Genomic DNA, 24,860 nt, shown 5'->3' with positions numbered 1-24,860 from the left:
GGGGTCCCAGGCTTTTCAACATCTTACCAGAAGATATCAGAAACACTGCCTGGTTGACCAGGCGAGCACCAGACGAGCCTGGCCCATGGCCAGGCTCAGAGAGTAGATATACTCTTGAGATTCTTCAAAGGTAAAGGCAAAGGCAAGCATTGTACCTTGTGGAACAGAGCTTTTCACTGTAGCCACCTCAGATTTAACTCTATTGACTATTACTCTTTGTGTCTATTAACTAACCTACAAGTATGACATACTTACACTAGTGGATTTGTCCAATGGTGACTCCACCTCCTCCCTCCGGCTTCTACTCGCCTTACTTCAGTATATAATCCACTTCTCCAAGCATATGCTGTAGTTTTTCTCAAGACTGATGGACTGAACACATCAACTCCATGCTGAGGAATTGATTACCTCATTCTCCTCATCTTTCACTGTTTTTCTCTGTACTGGACTGAAGAAGCCACTGGCTGGCAAAACATTTCCTCAATAAAGATTTCCAAATGTTGCACAAGTGTCTCATTCAACTTTTCTAAATCATTACATCACAAAGATCTATCTACCTACTTTTCCTGTTATTCCTGTATCACACATTTTATGTGCTATTACACCATGATAGTATTTGTCCAAGGCTTTCACAAAGTCTATGTTTGTCCTCCAGTGCATCCAAGACCATGTCTTAGTGATCCAGTAGTTGTGAAAGACAGGAGCAACCTGTTCTAAGCCCATGCTGCCCTGGGTTGTGCAACTGTTGGGTATCCAAGTGGATGGCAATCTTGCTTCTTAGAACCCTTTCAAAGATTTTTATGATGAGGGATGTTAGTGCTGGCATAAGATTTTGCTTGGATTTTTAACTTCAGAGGGTTAGCCATCCAGGATAACCCAAGAAAAGCAGTGCATCATCAATGGACTGTCTGTTTTATTTCCATTGGGGTCCTCAATCTTATCCCCCAGGATGAAACCCACACCAGTTGACTAACACCCTGGTACCTACTTGCCAGATGAATGGGATAACAGGTGTAAGGAAACAGGCCCAATGTTTCTACCCTTGCAAGGGATCAAATCATGGACACTCAGCATGTGAAGCAAGAGTGTTGCCTACCAGGCCATGGGCCACTATTGGCCTATAATTCTTTGCTATTGCTTTACTGCCATCTTTGTGGAGCAAGGTCATACTACATACATACATACATACAAACACTGTATTTGTAATGGCCATTTGTATCCATATTCCCTACTGTACAGGATTACTTGAAGTATGGTATCCACAAAGAGCCTAAATGATACAAAACATAGGATCTCCCACTGGAAATAAAGTGGTAATCACAAATAACCTACACTTGAGAAAAAATTCTATACAACATTTGATCCATCCTGGAGAATTATCAAGTAATAGCTACTGTGACTTGATAATGCTCCAGGATGGAAAAGAATGTCGTCTAGAGTTTCCTCTCAAGTGTGAGGTTAATTTGTTAGTTGTTTCAACCATGGTAATGACTTTTCTTCTTAATAAACATTACTTGGTTTTGTTGGATCCTACAATAACTCAATGTCACAACTATGCCTGCACAGTACTGATTTATGTATAGAATCATCAGTTGTCACTGTTGTAAGCCTATTCTAATTATGTCAAATGCTACAATATAAATAATTTGTGTGTAAAACTTTTGTACCATTTTCGATTTGCTTTTAAGATACTGTATTAAATGTCACCCAGTGCTGTAAAACTTATCTGACCGAAATTTAACTCTTCATTCTTCTCATTGATCATGTACCATGCTCCACTTGTAGCCTATTGTCATCTACAGGAATGTCTGTTACAGTCATTAGGATTACTTAGTAAGTTTATTTAGGTATAGGTACACATAACTACAATTATCATACCTGGAGTATACCTGGAGAGGGTTTCAGGGGTCAATTCCCACACAGCTCGGTCTGTGATCAGGCCTCATGGTGGCTCAGGGCCTGATCAACCAAGCTGTTACTGTTGGCTGCACGTAAACCGACATACGAACCACAGCCTGGCTAGTCAGGTACTGACTTTAGGTGCCTGTCCAGAGCCTTCTTGAAGACAGCCAGGAGTCTATTGGTAATCCCCCTTATGTATGCTGGGAGGCAGTTGAACAGTCTTGGGGCCCCTGACACTTATTGTGTTGTCTCTTATCGTGCTAGTGGCGCCCCTGCTTTTCATTGGGGGGGATGTTGTATCGCTTGCCAAGTCTTTTGCTTTCATAGTGTAAATTACCTAGGATAAGCAAAAAAATCAAAGTGACTTATTTCCATTGGGGTCCTTGTTATATCTTTAATGTCTTTACAATTACATATGTACAGTATTTATTATGCTCTTCTTTTATATTTAGCTTGTCCTAATATGCTTTGCATAACCATGGGCTGTCCATATGTACTAATAAACGTCATTAATTTTGTAAAAACTATGTATACCTTGTGGAAAATAAATTATTATAATTATTAAACATTACATTATATTACTAACAATAATAATTATCATTATTACTATTAATTTTAATATTTATTTTTCACTCGAATATGATCCCAATAATATTGTAATAAGACATACTGGTGTTGCTAACAAGATCATGTGTTAAAATAGCTAGATAAAATTGTCCCTATTTAAAATTAAATTTAGATTGTAGCTGGTACTTAGGAGACTAGGTTTATGGCTACAATATTTACACTAGACATAGAAGTTTATAAGTCAACCTGTACCACCAGTGTAACAATGGCACGGATTGGTAACAGTCCTATAAGAATAAAGCTACACTTCTCTACAATGGTTACTATAACACATAATTATCATCATCTCCAAAGCACGTGTTTCACATGACTGGAAAATACAGCTGCCTCATGAATTCAATTTTTACCTCAGGAAATGGGCGGGGATGTGATCAACTTACCTCGCAAGTGGACCCGATCTCTTCGCTTTTGAGCTTAATATCTTCTCCACCACTTGAAAATTGCCATTCCGAGCAGCTTCTAGCAAGTCGGCGTCCTTACCCATCTTTGTTTATTATCTACAATACATAGCTGGGTTATTAATGAAATATATACAGTGTAATTCGAGGGAAGCATTGATCAACAGCAGCCATCACTGACAACTGCTGGTGCTGCCATCTAGGGGAAGACACCTGCACTCTCATCGTATCCTCAAAGACATCTACGTGATGACTTTACTTTCTATATTCTCATATTTAAGGCCACTTCCCTACTCGCATAGCTAGTTATAAATTTATTTAAATTTTTTTTAACATCTATTAAGTTAAAATTATAGTAATTTAAATTTATTTGATACGTTTAGATGAGGCCAAGTTATCTCAGAAGGTATTGTAAAGCGACCTCTATAGTGTTGTCCAATCAGCTGATTATGGATGTAAACAGACGCAGCAGCAGACAAGATACCAGGAAATATTGGCTGGTCGCCTTGTTCGCCACATTGGCCATGTAGTTATGAGGCACCCAAGGAAGACTTTTAGTAATTTGATTTATGTGTGTGTAGTGTGTTGTGTGGTTAGCGTGACTCCCAGTAAGGATGTGACAGTACTGAGGACAGGTGGAGACAGTACTGGATACCACCATGATACACTCTGTCATCATAATGATGGTAAGATATGTATGAAGCAGTGCTCTACTTTTAGGTCTTTTGAGGCATTTTTGCATGTTTTTTTTTCTTGTTGAAGTATAAAAACTAAGGCAAGTATTGCTCAGTTTAATGTTATGAAATTTTTGTCCATGTACCTGTGTTAATTGACAAAGAAAACTTGCTTCAGATTTTTAGCCCTAGAGAATTATTACTCTTGGATAACCTGTGAGAATCATTAATCTGTACAAAAATATATGATTGAACACTAAAATATGCCTATTGCAGTTGTAAATTAATAGCTGAAATAACATTAATTCTACTAGAATGTAATTAGTATAGCTCTTTTTGCCTTCTGAATATGATTAACGTACATCATTATTTTCTGTAATTAATCAATAAATCCTTTGATTCTCAGTGGTAGCACATTTGGTTTGTAGCAAGATGACCAAGGTTCAGTCCTCGGTGAGAGAAAACATAAGGGCAAGCCATCCACACTTACTTCTGTTCACTTAGCATTAAATGAACAGAATCCCCAATAAAAATAAGCTACACTACTCTAGGGTTAAAAATCTGAAGCTTTATTCTCTCTGCAGTATATATGTGTGTATTCCCTATGTACAGTATTGAATATTTATTCATATTTTCTTGTATATTTATAATTAGTTTTACTTTTATATCAGTCTCATCTTTTGAGAGAAAGCTGTGGGGAGGGGAAGTGAGGCTGGAGAGAAGGGGAAAAAGGAAAAGAGGGTGTAAAGAAGTAGGAGGGGAGGGAAAGAAAGGTGAGAATAGGTAAAGGAAGAATGAATGGGAAGATGGTGAGAAGTCTTAGAGAATGAATGTCACGAAATTTATATTTGTACTACTGTTAATAATCTCCATGATATAATAAGTTATAATGGGCTTATTACATGGAAGTAGAATATTTTCCTAATAAGCTGTATCTTCAGATTTGCTTAAGTTATTTTTAGATCAAACTTGAAATATGAGGCAGTGGCATGTATAATTGGATAGTTGGGGGAAAAAAATTTGAATAGTGAAAATTTTGTATATGTACTGTATTTAACTTTGCTGTAGTTGAAACCTTCCGGCATTCATTTTATACATGACACTATCCCTCATATTTTTTTTGCCTAAATGGCTATAATGAAAAAACTGCAATATATAATTTTGTGGGACTAATTTCAAGTGACACTTGTCATAACATAACATATCATAACTTATCCAAAACTTGCACACATACTGGATATGTAAAAGAGAAAGAAGTTTGTATTTTTAAAATGGTCATGAAAAGCTAACATTAAAAACTGATTGCTTTCTACAAAAAAAAAAACTGATAAATATGAACTAAATCATAATAGTAATTGAATATTTATTTGAAAGTTTGTAATCTCTATATGTACACTGTATTGTATACAAAAAAAATTAAATATTAAATAAATGCATAAAAATCAGTTTCAAATGTTTTATCATGTGTATCATTTGTTTACTTTTAGGTAAGCTAGATGTTAAGGAAAAGGAGTACTCCATGAAAAATGTCACCTATGAGATCTTCGGCATCGGCCATCATACTAGCATTGCTGTCAGCATCACAGATATTGATGAAGAGAACATCGGTTTCCTTATAGTCCAGGCTCATTCTCAGAATCGATATCTCATCCTTGGTCATGAACTGTAAGTATCAGTGAAAATGGAAGTTAAAGAAAGTAAAGTCACAATACCATGGCTGGAGCAATACTTGAATAACCCACAGTTAGGAGACTGAAACTTATGGCTATATATATGTCTCACTTGGAATATTAAGAAATTACAATGAAGTGAGAAGGGAAGAAGCCCACAATATATATGTGAGAGTGGGCAGTAGAAGGGAGTGGCAGATCAGGTGGTAGAAGTAGCAGTACATTGCAGTAGCAGTGGAGGTAGTATTAGTACAATTGGGACCTGTAGTGTGCAGGATTAGTGAGTTTGCTGGATTACAGAGTGGTTAGGTTAGAATACACTTAATTAACCTATCAGTAGAGACTTTTGCTACATCTTCCTCCTTTTCATCACTGCTTTCTCCTCCACTGGCTTGCTGCTGTGGATTTACAACCATCTGCACAATTACTGAGTCAGTATAATGATGAAATTTTAAATTATGCTAGCTGAAATTAGTGCTGGATTACTGATGGAACAGGATAACTGATTGCTGGATTAGTGATGGCCGACCTGTAGTGCAGTAGTGGTGGTAGTATTAGAAGTGCAGTGGTGGTGGTGGTGGTAGTATTAGTAGTGCAGTGGTGGTGGTGGTGGTAGTATTAGTAGTGCAGTGGTGGTGGTGGTAGTACAGTGGACCCTCGACCAGCGATATTAATCCGTTCCTGAGAGCTCATCGTTAATCAAAATTATTGTTAGTCGAGTTAATTTTCCCCATAAGAAATAATGGAAATCAAATTAATCCGTGCAAGACGCCCAAAAGTATTGAAAAAAAAAAAATTTTACCACATGAAATATTAATTTTAATACACACAAACTGAAGAAGACATGCATAGTTACATGACACTTACCTTTATTGAAGATATGGTGATGATTGATAGGATGGGAGGAGGGGAGAGTGTTGATGGTGTTAGTGTTTAGAAGGGGAATCCCCTTCCATTAGGACTTGAGGTGGCAAGTCCTTTTTCGGGGTTACTTCCCTTCTTCTTTTAATGCCACTAGGACCAGCTTGAGAGTCACTGGACCTCTGTCGCACAACATATCTGTCCATAGAGGCCTGTACCTCCCGTTCCTTTATGACATTCCTAAAGTGTTTCACAACATTGTCAGTGTCACAATTAAACACTTGTTCAGGTTTTGCTTCTTCACTGTCTGTGTACTCCTTGAATTCCTGCACATATTTTTCAGCTGCTTTTTGGTCCAAACTGGCAGCCTCACCATGCCTTATCACACTATGTCTACCACTACGATTCTTAAATCTCTCAAACCAACCTTTGCTGACCTTAAATTCACTTACATCACCACTAGTTGCTGGCATTTTTCTAATTAAATCCTTATGCAACTTCCTAGCCTTTTCACATATGATCGCTTGAGAGATGCTATATCCTGCTATCTGTTTTTTGTTTATCCACACCAATAACAGTCTCTCAACATCTTCTATTACTTGTGATCTCAGTTTCGAAAACATAGTTGCACCTTTGGCAAGAACAGCTTCCTTGATTGCCGTTTTCTTGGCCACAATAGTAGCAATGGTTGATTGGGGTTTTGTGTACAACCTGGCCAGCTCGGAGACACGCACTCCACTTTCATACTTAGCAATGATCTCTTTCTACATATCCATTGTAATTCTCACCCTTTTTGCTCTAGGGTTGGCACTAGAAGCTTTCTTGGGGCCCATGGTGACTTATTTTGCAGGTGCAATCACTAAAAAGGCTGTGATAATATGAAATGTTCCGATTGTATGCTTGGAAGCGACCGCAGTGGCTGGCTGGCTTGTAAACACTGGCCAGAAGTGGACGCGTCTCAGACGGAACGAATAGTGTTGGTCGAGTTTTTTAGCGCTAGTCGAGGCAAAATTTTTGCGTTAAAATGTATCGCTAGTCGGATTTATCGTTAATCGATGCCATTGTTGGTCAAGGGTCCACTGTATTAGTAGTGCAGTAGTGGTGGTGGTAGTATAAGTAGTGCAGTAGTGGTGGTAGTATTAGTAGTGCAGTGGTGGTGGTGGTAGTATTACTAGTGCAGTGGTGGTGGTGGTAGTATTAGTAATGCAGTAGGGGTGGTGGTAGTATTAGTAAGGTAATAGGGGTGGTGGTACTATTAGTAAGGTAGTAGGGGTGGTGGTACTATTAGTAAGATAGTAGGGGTGGTGGTACTGTTAGTAAGGTAGTAGGGGTGGTGGTACTATTAGTAAGGTAGTAGGGGTGGTGGTACTATTAGTAAAGTAGTAGGGGTGGTGGTACTATTAGTAAGGTAGTAGGGGTGGTGGTACTATTAGTAAAGTAGTAGGGGTGGTGGTACTATTAGTAAGGTAGTAGGGGTGGTGGTACTGTTAGTAAGGTAGTAAGGGTGGTGGCACTATTAGTAAGTTAGTAGAGGTGGTGGTACTATTAGTAAGGTAGTAGGGGTGGTGGTACTATTAGTAAGGTAGTAGTGGTGGTGGTACTGTGTATTAGTAGTGTAGTAATGGTGGTGTGGTGCTGGTGGTACTGTTAGTAGTAGTGCAGTAGTGGTAGTGGTACTATTGGTAGTAGCACAGTAGTGGTAGTGGTACTATTGGTAGTAGTGCAGTAGTGGTGGTGATACTATTGGTAGTGGTGCAATAGTAGTGCTGGTACTATTGGTAGTGGTGGTGGTGGTGGTACTATTGGTAGTGGTGCAGTAGTGGTGGTGGTACTATTGGTAGTGGTGCAATAGTAGTGGTGGTACTATTGGTAGTGATGGTGGTACTATTGGTAGTGATGGTGGTGGTACTGTTGGTAGTAGTGCAGTAGTGGTGGTGGTACTATTGGTAGTGGTGCAGTAGTGGTGGTGGTACTATTGGTAGTGGTGGTGGTACTGTTGGTAGTAGTGCAGTAGTGGTGATGGTGGTACTATTGGTAGTGGTGCAGTAGCGGTGGTGGTACTATTGGTAGTGGTGCAGTAGTAGTGGTGGTACTATTGGTAGTGGTGGGGGTAGTACTATTGGTAGTGGTGCAATAGTAGTGGTGGTACTATTGGTAGTGATGGTGGTGGTACTGTTGGTAGTGCAGTAGTGGTGGTGGTACTATTGGAAGTGGTGGTGGTACTGTTGGTAGTAGTGCAGTAGTGGTGGTACTATTGGTAGTGGTGCAGTAGTAGTGGTGGTACTATTGGTAGTGGTGCAGTAGTGGTGGTGGTACTATTGGTAGTGGTGCAGTAGTGGTGGTGGTACTATTGGTAGTGGTGGTGGTACTGTTGGTAGTAGTGCAGTAGTGGTGATGGTGGTACTATTGGTAGTGGTGCAGTAGTGGTGGTGGTACTATTGGTAGTGGTGCAGTAGTAGTGGTGGTACTATTGGTAGTGGTGGTGGTGGTACTGTTGGTAGTAGTGGAGTAGTGGTGATGGTGGTACTATTGGTAGTGGTACAGTAGTGGTGGTGGTACTATTGGTAGTGGTGCAGTAGTGGTGGTACTATTGGTAGTGGTACAGTAGTGGTGGTGATACTGTTGGTAGTAGTGCAGTAGTGGTGGTGGTGGTGGTACTATTGGTAGTGGTGCAGTAGTGGTGGTGGTACTATTGGTAGTGGTACAGTAGTGGTGGTGATACTGTTGGTAGTAGTGCAGTAGTGGTGGTGGTGGTACTATTGGTAGTGGTGCAGTAGTGGTGGTGGTACTATTGGTAGTGGTACAGTAGTGGTAGTGATACTGTTGGTAGTAGTGCAGTAGTGGTGGTGGTGGTACTATTGGTAGTGGTGCAGTAGTGGTGGTGGTGGTACTATTGGTAGTGGTGCAGTAGTGGTGGTGGTACTATTAGTAAGGTAGTAGTGGTGCTGGTAGTACAGTTAGTAAGGTAGTAGTGGTGCTGGTACTATTAGTAAGGTAGTAGTGGTGCTGGTACTATTAGTAAGGTAGTAGTGGTAGAGATAGAAATAAGAAGGTAGTAGTGGAAAACTGAGGAAAAAATAATGGCAGAGTGTATTAGTGAAGAAATAGTAGTACAGGTTGACCATCACTAATCGAACATTTCCGCTACTTTGAGCTCAATTTCAAGGTACTTTCCTTCCTGAAACCAAAAAAAACTGAGAATACAACCATAAAAACCTTATGAAAATATACTGCAAAGTAGGAAAAAACAGCCATAACAAGTTAACCTTATGAAAATATACTGCTAAGTAGGAAAAAAAATGTAATGGCTTGTCTGTTTGCAAGTGACACCAACAACGTTTGTACAGCAAGTAGCAGCAGGTTGGTGAGGCAACCCGGGAAATTTGAAATTATGCTAGCCGAAATTATTGCTGGATTAGTGATTGAACCAGAGTAATGATTGCCAGATCAAGAAGAGTTACTAGCCCATGGGTGTAGGACAGAATTCCCAGTGGAATAAAACCTCCATAGGACATAACCCACCTAGGTAGAAGACAGAAAAGGCATTGAAAATATAGGTACAGTGAAGAGGTAAGAAGAGAAAAAGACAAAGTTAGGTAAAGTCAAATGATCTTAACTTTAAAGCGCTCATGACTTGACCTAACTTTTATCTCCTTCTCTCCCTACCTCTTCATCTTTCCTATATTTTTATTGCTTTTCATGTCTTCTGCCTAGGTGGGTTTTGTCCTATGAGGGTTTTGTCTCGCATGTGATTTTGTCCTATGCCTGTGGGCAAGTAGTTCTTCCACAATGCTCCTCTGTTAATATGAACTTATGGCCTTCCTACTAGTACTAGTGCTGATAGTACTGCTACTAATGCTGCTAGTACTAATACTACACTGTCATATTTACCCATTTTCTGCTGCTGCCACTGCCACCTGTACTATACTATTACATAACTGCCCTCTTCCCCTTGTACTGCTCCCTTTCCTTTCCCCTTTCATATTCTGACCCTCTTTCTTGCTCACCTTAGTGTGACTTGTTAATGGTCCAAGTCAGACCGAAATGTTGTCATAAGTTTCAGTCTGCTAAGTGTGGATTATTTGTGTAATGAAAGCTAGAGTTTATTCTATGCAATCGAACTTACTGATATACACTATGATCATTACCATGTAGTCATTATTAAGAGCAAATTCAGAAATAATGTGTTTTGCATGTGTGTGTACTGTGTTAATGTGTATGAATGTGTTTGTGTGTCATATGTACAATAATATTTGTGTTTCAATAAGTCTGTCCGCAAAGAGAGTACCTTAAGGTCTTGTTGCCTGACTAACTTTTTTTTTTTTTTTTTTTAATTTACATATTGACAGAGATGAAATTTATGTAATTATGGAGAATGAAGGTTACAACTCATAAGGTAGTATCCTTTTTCATGTTGGTTCAAAAATATAGGAAGCAATTTGTGACATTTTGCAGACTATGTATTAAATGAAGGACTAATGTAATTTAGTAAGTTACATGGGAGAAGTCAGAATCGCAATCTTATTTCAAAGGCCTTCATGTTGCCCATCTTTCAATTGTAATTTGAAGATGCTTCAATTGGCAGACCTAACATTTGGTAGGTGAAATGACTGAAGTATTAAACAAATTGTTCAGTGGTGGTAAGAGAATTCAATGCTTTTTTTTTTTTAGGACCTCTGAAGAGAGGTTCCTTGATGCTGGTGAGGTGCTCTTGATCCAGGGAATTGAACCCACCTTCCTTTTCCTTGAATCTAACTTGAGTGTCTCTCATTTGACATGCTTTGGTCATTTCCCTACCACAGTCTTACATTCCAGTGGCCCCTCTGGTATAAAAGATTGAGAGATGGATACCATAAAGTCCTTATTCTTAAGACTTTGATCTTGACTTCCCTGATAAGTGGATGAGTGGAACAAACTCCCGAGTACCGTCAAAATAGCTAAGACGTTGTGTAGTTTTAAAAAATAGGGTGGATAAATACACGAGTGAGTGTGGGTGGGTGTGAGTTGGACCTGACTAGCTTGTGCTACAATGTCAGTTGCTGTGCTCCTCCCTTAAGTAAATGTGACTGACCTGACTGGGTTAAGGCATTGGCTTAAGCCGGTGGAAGAATTGGACCTGCATCACATGGGCCAGTAGGCCTGCTGCATTGTTCCTTCTTTATTATGTTCTTATGTTCAAACTCAAGAAGATTAAATTTAAAAAGTCTGTAAACTGAAAAAAAAAAAAAGTTGTTCAGATTTAGTGACATGAGCATGCTATAGAAGAAACATTTTGAGTTATACATCTGTCTTATTTATTTTATTCAAACTTTTTTTTCCCCCTTTTAATGTTTCTGACAATGACATCAATTTACTTTATGAATTTATTTATGTCCTTCAAACATCATATGATTACACAAACTTTTAAATCCCTAGACTTTTGTACTTTTTCTTTAGAATACTTAGAGTATAATTTACTGGGTACAAACCTTGTCACCATAAATCAACAGGATCATTAATAACATAATTATTCTTTGGTTATTTGCACAACAATTCATCACATGGCCAGTAATTAGCAAGACCAGACCACTCAGTTGCAACTTTTGGCCTCTTGTTTGCAATCACTACTTTTCATACAGTATTCAGTGTAATCCAAATTTTAAAGATAACTTTCAGACTATAAAAACCAGTAGCCAAAGCCCTGTCTATATCGCATTTTTTTCTTATTCTGTGCATTCTTTTTTTTTTGTGTGTGTGTTACCATTAATTAAATCTCTGAAGGCGTACATGAAACAGTTGCTGAAATAATTTTGTTGATTTTTTTATCATGTAAGTGATTTTTTTTTTTACAAGTGTGATGCTCTAAACCTGTGGTATCATTCACCACAAGAAGTGGTAGATAGAGGCTTGATCCTCCATTGCCTACGTTCCAGAGATACACTTTACTTAGTTGTGTTCAATCAAAGGTTTATGGATCTGGGTCCCCCAGTTGAAAGGTTTTGGAATCCTGACCCTCTAAATCAAAATTTTTTTTAAATCCTGGACCCTCAATCAAAGGGTTTCTGGGTCCTGGACCACCATCATAGGGTTTCTGGGTCCTGGACCACCATCATAGGGTTTCTGGGTCCTGGACCACCATAGGGTTTCTGGGTCCTGGACCACCACCAGAGGGTTTCTGGGTCCTGGACCACCATCAGAGGGTTTCTGGGTCCTGGACCACCATCAGAGGGTTTCTGGGTCCTGGACCACCATCAGAGGGTTTCTGGGTCCTGGACCACCATCAGAGGGTTTCTGGGTCCTGGACCACCATCAGAGGGTTTCTGGGTCCTGGACCACCATCAGAGGGTTTCTGGGTCCTGGACCACCATCAGAGGGTTTCTGGGTCCTGGACCACCAGAGGGTTTCTGGGTCCTGGACCACCATCAGAGGGTTTCTGGGTCCTGGACCACCATCAGAGGGTTTCTGGGTCCTGGACCACCATCAGAGGGTTTCTGGGTCCTGGACCACCATCAGAGGGTTTCTGGGTCCTGGACCACCATCAGAGGGTTTCTGGGTCCTGGGCCACCATCAGAGGGTTTCTGGGTCCTGGGCCACCATCAGAGGGTTTCTGGGTCCTGGACCACCTGTTACCGCCTGTTACTGGGTTTTCGTAACAATTAGTCAGTATCCTTGTCCAATTATCCATTAGAATTCAATAAGAATTATTAGTGCTTCAGGATTACAACTGGTAGGCTACTAACTAGAGAAATTAAAATTTAATAAATTTATTAATTAAGTTGTCTAGGCGTATATCAAATTAAATTAATCACAGTAATCAAAATAATATTAATCGCTTCTCTCATGTACAGTAGTATTGTGCCGAAAGCACATATCACATCTATACATCTTTAGTACCGTCTGGTACATTAGCATTTAATACAATATACAAATAAGTTTGTGTGTATGTGTGTGTAAGTGCTCTAAGTAGTTCACTATGTCTCACGACTCGACTAGACTTAAACAAGTGACTGACAAAGTCCTCACATAAACTAACTTCTTGACCACCTGGCAATCAGAACAGCTTGCTTGAACAATAAAATGACTGCTAAGCCGAACAACAATATAACAAGCAACTGCGACACAGAATCAGGAACAAGGAGATAATATAACGACACTAAGTAGGGACCATCAGCAGATCCTCCACAAAAGTCACAAAACTCCCATACTACTGAATCTAAGTTCAGCATAAGAAAATCCCCGACTGTGATAATACACAGATACCAGTACAAGTTAGGTCAGAAGCTACAGCTCAGGACCTGAGTTGCTCAGTGTCTATGTGACACACAACCTCAGTACAATGTTGAAAATCACTAAGTCTATACAATGTTCTGTGAACAGAGTCCCACAGAACCTACAACAACAATGAGACAGAGACGATCTTCCAACAAGGGCCAATAAGGGAGATTTAGGCACTTCTTGTCTGGAATACGTCCAAACACCAAGTGAGTCTAGACCAGACTGAATACTTCAGGCGAGGTGAGAACACCCCCCCTCGATCACGTGATAGCTCCGTGGACAGTTGCTGCACAGTAACACCGAAGCCGGCAGAATAACGAGCCACGAGCAATAATTACTGTAGTCAGCCAATCAAGACTTTAACTATGAGCACATAATAATAATATATGAAGGTTACATCCTACCTAACAACATAACTAAGTCAAATAATAACATAAAGCAATATATTTACAATTTAGCTATTATCGCAAATATAAGCAATATAAAATTATATGAAAAGGTAATATACATTATATACATATACATAATATACATCATATACATTGTGACCCATTCAGGGGATGCAACAACCACTATCAGAGGGTTTCTGGGTCCTGGACCACCATCAGAGGGTTTCTGGGTCCTGGACCACCATCAGAGGGTTTCTGGGTCCTGGACCACCATCAGAGGGTTTCTGGGTCCTGGACCACCATCAGAGGGTTTCTGGGTCCTGGACGACCATCAGAGGGTTTCTGGGTCCTGGACCACCATCAGAGGGTTTCTGGGTCCTGGACCACCATCAGAGGGTTTCTGGGTCCTGGACCACCATCAGAGGGTTTCTGGGTCCTGGACCACCATCAGAGGGTTTCTGGGTCCTGGACCACCATCAGAGGGTTTCTGGGTCCTGGACCACCATCAGAGGGTTTCTGGGTCCTGGACCACCAGCAGAGGGTTTCAGAGGGTTTCTGGGTCCTGGACCACCATCAGAGGGTTTCTGGGTCCTGGACCACCATCAGAGGGTTTCTGGGTCCTGGACCACCATCAGAGGGTTTCTGGGTCCTGGACCACCATCAGAGGGTTTCTGGGTCCTGGACCACCATCAGAGGGTTTCTGGGTCCTGGACCACCATCAGAGGGTTTCTGGGTCCTGGACCACCATCAGAGGGTTTCTGGGTCCTGGACCACCATCAGAGGGTTTCTGGGTCCTGGACCACCATCAGAGGGTTTCTGGGTCCTGGACCACCATCAGAGGGTTTCTGGGTCCTGGACCACCATCAGAGGGTTTCTGGGTCCTGGACCACCATCAGAGGGTTTCTGGGTCCTGGACCACCACCAGAGGGTTTCTGGGTCCTGGACCACCACCAGAGGGTTTCTGGGTCCTGGGCCTCCATCAGAGGGTTTCTGGGTCCTGGGCCTCCATCAGAGGGTTTCTGGGTCCTGGGCCACCATCAGTTTGTTTCTGGGTCCTGGGCCACCATCAGAGGGTTTCTGGGTCCTGGGCCACCATCAGAGGGTTTCTGGGTCCTGGGCCACCATCAGAGGGTTTCTGGGTCCTGGGCCACCATCAGAGGGTTTCTGGGTCCTGGGCCACCATCAGAGGGTTTCTGGGTCCTGGGCCACCATCAGAGGGTTTCTGGGTCCTGGGCCACCATCAGAGGGTTTCTGGGTCCTGGGCCACCATCAGAGGGTTTCTGGGTCCTGGGCCACCATCAGAGGATTTCTGGGTCCTGGGCCACCATCAGAGGGTTTCTGGGTCCTGGGCCACCATCAGAGGGTTTCTGGGTCCTGGGCCACCATCAGAGGGTTTCTGGGTCCTGGGCCACCATCAGAGGGTTTCTGGGTCCTGGGCCACCATCAGAGGGTTTCTGGGTCCTTGGCCACCATCAGTGGGTTTCTGGGTCCTGGGCCACCATCAGTGGGTTTCTGGGTCCTGGGCCACCATCAGTGGGTTTCTGGGTCCTGGGCCACCATCAGTGGGTTTCTGGGTCCTGGGCCACCATCAGTGGGTTTCTGGGTCCTGGGCCACCATCAGAGGGTTTCTGGGTCCTGGGCCACCATCAGAGGGTTTCTGGGTCCTGGGCCACCATCAGTGGGTTTCTGGGTCCTGGGCCACCATCAGTGGGTTTCTGGGTCCTGGGCCACCATCAAAGGGTTTCTGGGTCCTGGGCCACCATCAAAGGGTTTCTGGGTCCTGGGCCACCATCAAAGGGTTTCTGGGTCCTGGGCCACCATCAAAGGGTTTCTGGGTCCTGGGCCACCATCAAAGGGTTTCTGGGTCCTGGGCCACCATCAAAGGGTTTCTGGGTCCTGGGCCACCATCAAAGGGTTTCTGGGTCCTGGGCACCATCAAAGGGTTTCTGGGTCCTGGGCCACCATCAAAAGGTTTCTGGGTCCTGGGCCACCATCAAAGGGTTTCTGGACGTACATATTTCAGAGACAGAAGAACAAACAAATACAAAAAACAGTCAGGGGAGGTAGAGAGAATGAACCAGACAACCTGTTGGCACTCTGGCATGAGTGGAAGCCACAGATAAGAAAAAAAATGTTTATTGTAAAATAAGGAACAAATGAGGGTTAGTGCTAAAATGGACGACCAAAATCGACAGCTATGCAGCTAGCCCTCCACTTTCGCAAGCTTTGAACATTCGCAAATTCCAAGCCTTGTTTGTTATTAAACCATAACATGTATATACAATATTTTTCGATGTGTTCATGAATTTTATGATTGTTCGTGGTTCAATAGGTTAAGGAAGCAGTATTCTTAGGCTAAGTAAATGCTATTATTATATTTCCTTACAATATATGTGTGCACCAGAAATTCACGAATTTTCAAGATTCACGAGGTTCTTGATCCCCTAACCCTCGCGAATGTGGAAGGCCTCCTGTACAACAGAAAGTTTGCCCGTCTGCTGAAAATTGGCTTCAGTACTTTTTTTGTTGCAGTAGTTTTAACTGCAGAGTAAGAAAAATGTTAACCTGTAAGAATAAAATGTGTGTCTAACTAATTAATGCCATTTTGATAGAAATAGATTTTTCAAGAGAGCCTGTTTTTTGCCTCCCATACCCTTTTATCCCACAAACTATCAGTTTATCATGACTCGCAAAATCGTAACATGATTGTAAATCAACTACAGTTTAGGTTGGGCTCGAAACCATGGCAGACTAGTCCCAAAATTGGTAGGCCAATGTGCTAACCACTAGACCATGTTGGCTAACAAGATTCATGCAACTAGATACATTTCTATACAGCATTGGCCCCACTATGACCACAAATGTATTTGTGGTCACAGTGGAGTCCATGCTAACATTCCTATTTCTATACAGCATACCTAGTTGGATGAATCTTGTTACACTGGCATGGACCAGTGGATAGCACACTGGCCTGCTAGTTTGAGGACTTGCTTGCTTTGGGTTCAAGCTCCACCCATTCTTTTAGTTTATCATATGTGCAAAGATTTTATTTTCTGATTTCTCATACATTTATATAGAAAGTATAAATTATATAAACTAATGGGGTTATCTTAATGAGACTTAATGTATACTTACTCATTGAGAGTTAGAGAGGTTTGCCTATGAATCGCTTACCAAGTAATGCCCCGGCAAGGGCACAGTTGTCCACCATTTTAGTACAGGTGCCAGAATGAGATGCATACCTTTGAGCTCATCCATATGCTCTTCATTCACTATTACCACCAGAGACCCCTCTGAGAGCAGACTTTTCTTTTTGTGGCAGTTGCAGTCTTTGCAACTGCCTTTGGCTACACTGGCTGTTTGTGCACTAGGCTTGTTTTGTAAAACAGGTTTATCACTGGAATGCCGATGGATAATAAAAATCTGAATATACATAAATGTTTTATTTTCCAAAAAAAAAGGTACATACTGATTAGTGTAATGGATGGGTTAACTGTACCCCTATAAGAAAAACCCAGAATTATATATTGCATTTTGGGAAGATTTAAACTAGGACTACAACTAATAAAGTTATACAGTTGAAGCTGCAATGAAGCAAGAGTTGAGGTTTATCACCTTTCTTTTTCAATTATCTTTCAGAATGCCAACTCCGGGTAATTATGTCAATAGCACTAGCCCAGGACTGATGGTTCATCTGAACAGCTCATCAAATCCCTCATACAAACAAACATGTCACGTGTTTCTCACCAACTGTCACAATAAAAATATTACTGTCTTATTCATGGTGCGGAATTACAGTAGTGATGGTAGGTTGTGCTCTTGCTTGTTCTCGTGTGTGTGTGTGTGTGTGTGTGTGTGTGTGTGTGTGTGTGTGTGTGTGTGTGTGTGTGTGTGAGTGTGTGTGAGAGAGAGATTATTGCATAAATTGCTTATTGGCAGTTCATTTAAGAGAAAAATGCACTATATACTGCATTAGAAGTCAAAGAATACACATTAAAGTCAAGTGAGATACTGTACTTGGTAAGAATGATGGCATATGGAAATTCAGTTGAACCCATAAATTCATTAGGGTTACATTTCTAGATATTCTTGGTATTTCAGAATTTGCAAATATAACTAAATTAATTATTTTTATATAATTTTTTTTATTTTGGCTCGTTTTGTGTTTCATAGGCCATATATGTTGCTCTAGTGTGATTCATATTAACTTTCATAAAAAAAAAAATGTCCAGAAAAAAAGGCAGATTTGCATTTGGGAAATTCATGGAGCACATTGTGAATGAAAGTCTATGGGTGGCTTTCAAATTAGGAATTGCACCAAGCCCAAAAATTAGGCATTGCACAAAAGTAGGTGATTAAGCTATTTGTGAGTCCTTCAATAAAAATGTTGGATAATCCAAATGCATCAATTTAGGAGCTTATCTGTACAGTACTGTAATCTAAGAAGAGAGCAAGATGTACATGTAGTTAGAATGATGGTTTATGGAAGTAGATACTGTAAGGTTATTTTGAGAGTGAGCTTAAATGTGACCAACAAAATGAAAAGAGCTCATTAATGAAACTGCAGTATTGCAATGTAATGAAATAATTGGTAAAGGAAGAACGAATAAATGACAGTGAAACAAAAGAAAAATTGGTTTGCTATAGAAATAACTGATATGAAAGCAGCAGCTGTGTGTGTTGGGGGGGGGGGGAGTGAGTGGAAAAGTTAATGGCTTGATGAGTGACAGGTTTGACAATTTTCATGTACATCTAGGAAATACCAGATTGTACAATGTTCCCTTGTGACATGTAGGTGTGACACCCACTTGTCAAAGAGTATGAAGTACAGCCTTTATGGGTGTGACACTAGTGGCTCTTACAAAAAGCCTCTCAACCTCGTGACACTGGAAGGAAAAGTGGGAATATAAATGTATAAATTAAAGGATTATGCAGATTAAAATAAAGGTGGGATGCAAAAAGTGGGGCATATTTAGTGTTATGCACTTTCTAGAGAGAAAAAGAGAGGGGGAGAGAAAGAGAGAGGGAGAGAAAGAGGGAGAGAGAGATTTATTTATTTATTAGATAGAGATTTTCAAGATGTTGCAAAAAGCATAGAAGGTAAGTTTGGGGTGCCAGGGTAAAGTGATAATGAGTTGCCTTTAATTGAAAATTGTATAGAAATAAGTTTGATAACAGATAATATGTTTTTCAAGAGTAAGCAAATCACACCACACGTCCAATACATGTCAACAGAGGAGTCTAATATTATTTCACTAGTGCACTGATATTATTTATATCATTTTTACTGTAATGCAGTAGTCTGCATAACAGTAAATCTTCTATTTTTTGTGTGAATCAAAAATCAAAATAGAAAGCAAGAGTAATATAAGAGGGGCCTAGAGACATGACTAATGAACAGAGGATATGTTATTTTAGTGCCAAGAATGTCTGCATCGTTTATTCTGGACCCTATTTTGAAATTGGCATCTTTTTTAATTTACGTGAAATTGGCCAAATTGCCAATTTCTGGCCACTTTATTAGGTAGTTGAAATCAGTAAATGGGCAGTTTCTTGTAATCAATTGATAGAAAAAATTGAGTTCTAAAGAAATAACTATGAGTTTGGTCGGCTGGAGTAATGGAATTGGCCAAAAATAGGGCTCAAATGGCGAATTCGCTGATGCGTATATATCGCAGAGATTGCTAACGCGGGAGCATAATTCCATAAGTTTTCGATAAAATTTCGTACTTTTGGTATCATTACCATCAGGAAAAGATTCTCTATCATTTCATAAGAACAAATAATTTTTTTTTTCCGAAACTTTTTCGACATAAAATGAGTTTCAGAAAAGGGCTTGCGACAGTCAAAGGGTTAATGCTCCTCAGAGTGATTATTATTGTGTGTTATTATTATCATTATTAATATGACATCTTCAAGACTAATAAAACACTGTTAGTGATTTTAATGTGTACCTGCATGCCAGCACAGTGTGTAAGTTTACTTAGGTACAGGTACACATGAGTATAATTATCAGAGTATATATAAAATTGGAGAGGAGAGTTATTAAATGGAGAGTTAGAGGTATTGGGAAGATGGAGGGAATATTTTGAGGAATTGTTAAATGTTGATGAAGATAGGGAAGCTGTGATTTCGTGTATAGGGCAAGGAGGAATAACATCTTGTAGGAGTGAGGAAGAGCCAGTTGTGAGTGTGGGGGAAGTTCGTGAGGCAGTAGGTAAAATGAAAGGGGGTAAGGCAGCCGGGATTGATGGGATAAAGATAGAAATGTTAAAAGCAGGTGGGGATATAGTTTTGGAGTGGTTGGTGCAATTATTTAATAACTGTATGGAAGAGGGTAAGGTACCTAGGGATTGGCAGAGAGCATGCATAGTTCCTTTGTATAAAGGCAAAGGGGATAAAAGAGAGTGCAAAAATTATAGGGGGATAAGTCTGTTGAGTGTACCTGGTAAAGTGTATGGTAGAGTTATAATTGAAAGAATTAAGAGTAAGACGGAGAATAGGATAGCAGATGAACAAGGAGGCTTTAGGAAAGGTAGGGGGTGTGTGGACCAGGTGTTTACAGTGAAACATATAAGTGAACAGTATTTAGATAAGGCTAAAGAGGTCTTTGTGGCATTTATGGATTTGGAAAAGGCATATGACAGGGTGGATAGGGGGGCAATGTGGCAGATGTTGCAAGTGTATGGTGTAGGAGGTAGGTTACTGAAAGCAGTGAAGAGTTTTTACGAGGATAGTGAGGCTCAAGTTAGAGTATGTAGGAAAGAGGGAAATTTTTTCCCAGTAAAAGTAGGCCTTAGACAAGGATGTGTGATGTCACCGTGGTTGTTTAATATATTTATAGATGGGGTTGTAAGAGAAGTAAATGCGAGGGTCTTGGCAAGAGGCGTGGATTTAAAAGATAAAGAATCACACACAAAGTGGGAGTTGTCACAGCTGCTCTTTGCTGATGACACTGTGCTCTTGGGAGATTCTGAAGAGAAGCTGCAGAGATTGGTGGATGAATTTGGTAGGGTGTGCAAAAGAAGAAAATTAAAGGTGAATACAGGAAAGAGTAAGGTTATGAGGATAACAAAAAGATTAGGTGATGAAAGATTGAATATCAGATTGGAGGGAGAGAGTATGGAGGAGGTGAACGTATTCAGATATTTGGGAGTGGACGTGTCAGCGGATGGGTCTATGAAAGATGAGGTGAATCATAGAATTGATGAGGGAAAAAGAGTGAGTGGTGCACTTAGGAGTCTGTGGAGACAAAGAACTTTGTCCTTGGAGGCAAAGAGGGGAATGTATGAGAGTATAGTTTTACCAACGCTCTTATATGGGTGTGAAGCGTGGGTGATGAATGTTGCAGCGAGGAGAAGGCTGGAGGCAGTGGAGATGTCATGTCTGAGGGCAATGTGTGGTGTGAATATAATGCAGAGAATTCGTAGTTTGGAAGTTAGGAGGAGGTGCGGGATTACCAAAACTGTTGTCCAGAGGGCTGAGGAAGGGTTGTTGAGGTGGTTCAGACATGTAGAGAGAATGGAGCGAAACAGAATGACTTCAAGAGTGTATCAGTCTGTAGTGGAAGGAAGGCGGGGTAGGGGTCGGCCTAGGAAGGGTTGGAGGGAGGGGGTAAAGGAGGTTTTGTGTGCGAGGGGCTTGGACTTCCAACAGGCATGGGTGAGCGTGTTTGATAGGAGTGAATGGAGACAAATGGTTTTTAATACTTGACGTGCTGTTGGAGTGTGAGCAAAGTAACATTTATGAAGGGATTCAGGGAAACCGGCAGGCCGGACTTGAGTCCTGGAGATGGGAAGTACAGTGCCTGCACTCTGAAGGAGGGGTGCTAATGTTGCAGTTTAAAAACTGTAGTGTAAAGCACCCTTCTGGCAAGACAGTGATGGAGTGAATGATGGTGAAAGTTTTTCTTTTTCGGGCCACCCTGCCTTGGTGGGAATCGGCCAGTGTGATAATAAAAAAAAATATAATATATAAAATAACTTTAAAACATGTGAAATTTTGGAAAGTTTCCAAACATAATGGACAGACGCGGTGCTCACGAAGAATGTAAACAAACCGGGTGGCGCACGCCATATTAGAAAGATGGGAAGCCATATAGAGAGATTGTCATAATTTGAAATCGCCATATTAGCGGAACTCTGTAAGGCAAAACACCGTAAAGTGGGGGCCCTACTGTATATATCTGTAGTTGAGGGAAGGAGGGGGAATGGGTCATCTTAGGAAAAGTTGGAGGGAGAGGGTTTGTGAGGGCTGGGACATCCAACAGGCATGGGTGTGTATTAGATAGGAGTGAGTAGAGGCAAGTGGTTTTCATGACAACATGCTTTTGGAGTGTAAAAAAGGTAAAATTCAAGAAGGGATTCAGGGAAGCTGGTTAGCTGGACTTGTCATGAAGGTGGGAAGTATGGTGCAAGCATGCTGAAGGAGGGGTGAGGATATTGCAGTTTGGAGGGGCAACTGAGCTGTAATGTTGGCATGCCTCTGGCAAGACAGTGATAGTGAATGATAATGAAAGTGTTTCTTCTTAGGGTCGCCATACTTCATTGGGAGATGATTGGTGTATTAAAAAAGAAGAAATGAAAATGCTATTTATGTAGACTAGATATATGGTTAGTTATATTTTCTATTGTAGCATAATTATTTTTTCTTGGTCATAATATTCCTTAACATAGATTTTAATGCTTTTTATTGTAACTGTATTTAATTTTCTATTCAGGTGTCTGATACCGGATGTTTGAATATTCATTTATGTAGGGTATGAACTTCATTTTGTTTTGCCAGATTATGTAAGTACTACAGTACTATACTTTTGAGTGCAGCAGTCTAGAAGTGAGTGCCATGATTGTGCAGTAGTAACAGTGTTTAAAAGTGGTCATTTGGTAACATCACCTATGTTGGGTGAAGTTACTATTTCATGTATCAGGATACCTTTTTAGTTTGTGTTGAGTCCAAGAAACTAAGTCTTATGGAATAGGATGTTGCAGCTTCCAGTGAGATGTTTAATTAATATCTTAATACTTTGTTCCCGCTAAATTACATGCTAGGTTTGAGAGTTATGAAACTAAAATATAAAATTTTTAAAAGCCATTTTTAAAGGAAATATTCATGAATAATAATTGATCTGCAAAACAGAACACAGTTCATTACAGTCTCCACCACATAAATATTTTTTTTAAATACAGAGCCAATTCCTGGTAATTATAAGGCTCCACACAACCTCACTCAACCTTATCTGGTAATGGAACCCAACATCCTAACAACAAAGGTCACCTACCGTGCTGCTTCCTATCCTGATTTAGGCCATTCACTCGCAGACGGTCAACTCAAGTATGAAACCTTTCTTGCTTATATGTATGAGAGGGACTTGAGTGAGAAGAAATACTGGAACATGCTGATTGCCACAAGTACTCTTCAAGGACTCAGGGAAAATGCTAAATCTGTGAGTGGAATTAAATTTTATTTATTACTTTTTCATTAAGAGATTGGTTTATGCCATTTAAGTATTACATTCATTGTGGGATTTTCAAGGCCTATTATCTTGTTTGTTCACATAGCCCTGATAATACTGCAACCTATGGAATTCTCTGAAATTACAGTAATAGTTCTAACAATTTTAATCATTGTCTCTATTGCATTCCTTGACTTTATACCTACAAACCCATGTAGAGGTCCTTGATCTATCTCATCCTTCTGTTCTTATCTCTTATTTCTCCCTCCCACCTTGGGAAGCCTTAATCATCCAAGCTTGCTCTTCACCTCGCATTCCTGAAGTCTCGCTCTCTGCTTTGGCTCTTTCTCTTTCTTCCTTGATCATTTCTATTCAAGCTCATATGTTACTTTTCAGATATTACAGCTCCATAGCCTCCATTGTGATGGTTTTTTTTTTTTCTTATTGTGAAATCCAAGGTTGACTGCCACAGCTAGCTAGTATTTTCACAGCAGGATGAACAGTTCTTGCTGTTGTAATCCACTTTGTTACAATGCTTGCCTCATCTTTGCAGACATTGAAAGTGATTCTACACATCCTCCCATCTTCCTAAGGGTCATCTATTGCTAGGTCCCTTGCTATTCTTGTGTTCAGGGAACTTTCCAAAATTCAGGACATTCCTTTTTCAAGCTGAACTTTCCTTTAATATCACAGCACTTAAAATATAGTTGGTAGTGTCACTGATCAATAGTAGTGACCAGCAAGCTTGCTGAATTACAGTTGAACCTATCATTAGAGATCTGCTACATCTTCCTCATTTTCATCACTGCTTTCTCCTCCACTGGCTTGCTGCTGTCTATTTACAACCATCTGCACAATTTCTGAGTCGATATAATGATGAAATTTGAAATTATGCTAGCTGAAATTAGTGCTGGATTACTGATGGAACCGGTTAACTGACTGCCAGATTAGTGATGGCCTACCTGTATTAGTTATTGGATACTGTACTCTGACAACTGAGTATTGGTCACCAGGCTTGCACATGGTTGCATCATGGAGAGACATTCAGTGAAGGTGCAAAAATGTCAAGTCATTCTGGCAGTCCAAAGTAATTTGGTGACTTTATTTTCGACTTGTACTTTGATACCCTGACATACAGGTATTTATTGTCTACTCGCCTCTCCTAGTCCCACTTTCAATGAAGATTCTAGCTAACTTTTTTAACTAGAACTGTTGTACGGCACCAACAGTGATGGCTTTCTTTTGCCATTGTGCTCACCCTGCACATTTTGGGGAAATATTATGTTTCTCACTTAGGTAGATACTTATGTACAGCATATTGATTGTAGATAATCATTTAGATTATTGGTAATCAGTATAATTAGTGATAGGACATTATCAAAATTTTGCTGATACTGATACTTGCCTTTAGGCCGATATGAATACCATGAAAATTAACTGATACCCACTGATATCTTTACTGACACTTTGGCACACTACAAATTATGATCTTTATCGTCAACACCAATGGTTGTTACGCTACTCACAATCTCTATGAATAAATATTATAAAAGCATTCAGATTCAAATATTTATAAAAATAATTTCAGATCTGCATGTAGATAATTATTAGTGTGCATAACCAACACAGAAACA

The 24,860-nt window shown here is 40.4% G+C and overlaps 1 protein-coding gene across 1 annotated transcript in view; it reads left to right on the top strand.

Moving 5' to 3' along the window:
• Positions 1–3,348: 3,348 nt before the first annotated feature.
• The window catches only part of LOC128685728 (transmembrane 7 superfamily member 3), a 34,921-nt gene continuing 13,409 nt past the window's right edge, over positions 3,349–24,860 (top strand). Inside the window, exons 1-4 of the mRNA XM_053772305.2 lie at positions 3,349–3,613; positions 5,089–5,266; positions 17,415–17,581; positions 22,961–23,217. Coding sequence (XP_053628280.2) covers positions 3,460–3,613; positions 5,089–5,266; positions 17,415–17,581; positions 22,961–23,217 — 756 coding nt within the window. The 5' untranslated portion in view covers positions 3,349–3,459. The remainder of the gene's footprint in view (positions 3,614–5,088; positions 5,267–17,414; positions 17,582–22,960; positions 23,218–24,860) is intronic.

This window comes from Cherax quadricarinatus, chromosome 23, assembly GCF_038502225.1.
Source record: "Cherax quadricarinatus isolate ZL_2023a chromosome 23, ASM3850222v1, whole genome shotgun sequence".
Taxonomy (NCBI): domain Eukaryota; kingdom Metazoa; phylum Arthropoda; class Malacostraca; order Decapoda; family Parastacidae; genus Cherax; species Cherax quadricarinatus.
Note: the sequence above shows the minus strand (reverse complement) of the source record. Positions and strands in the feature narration are given on the sequence as shown.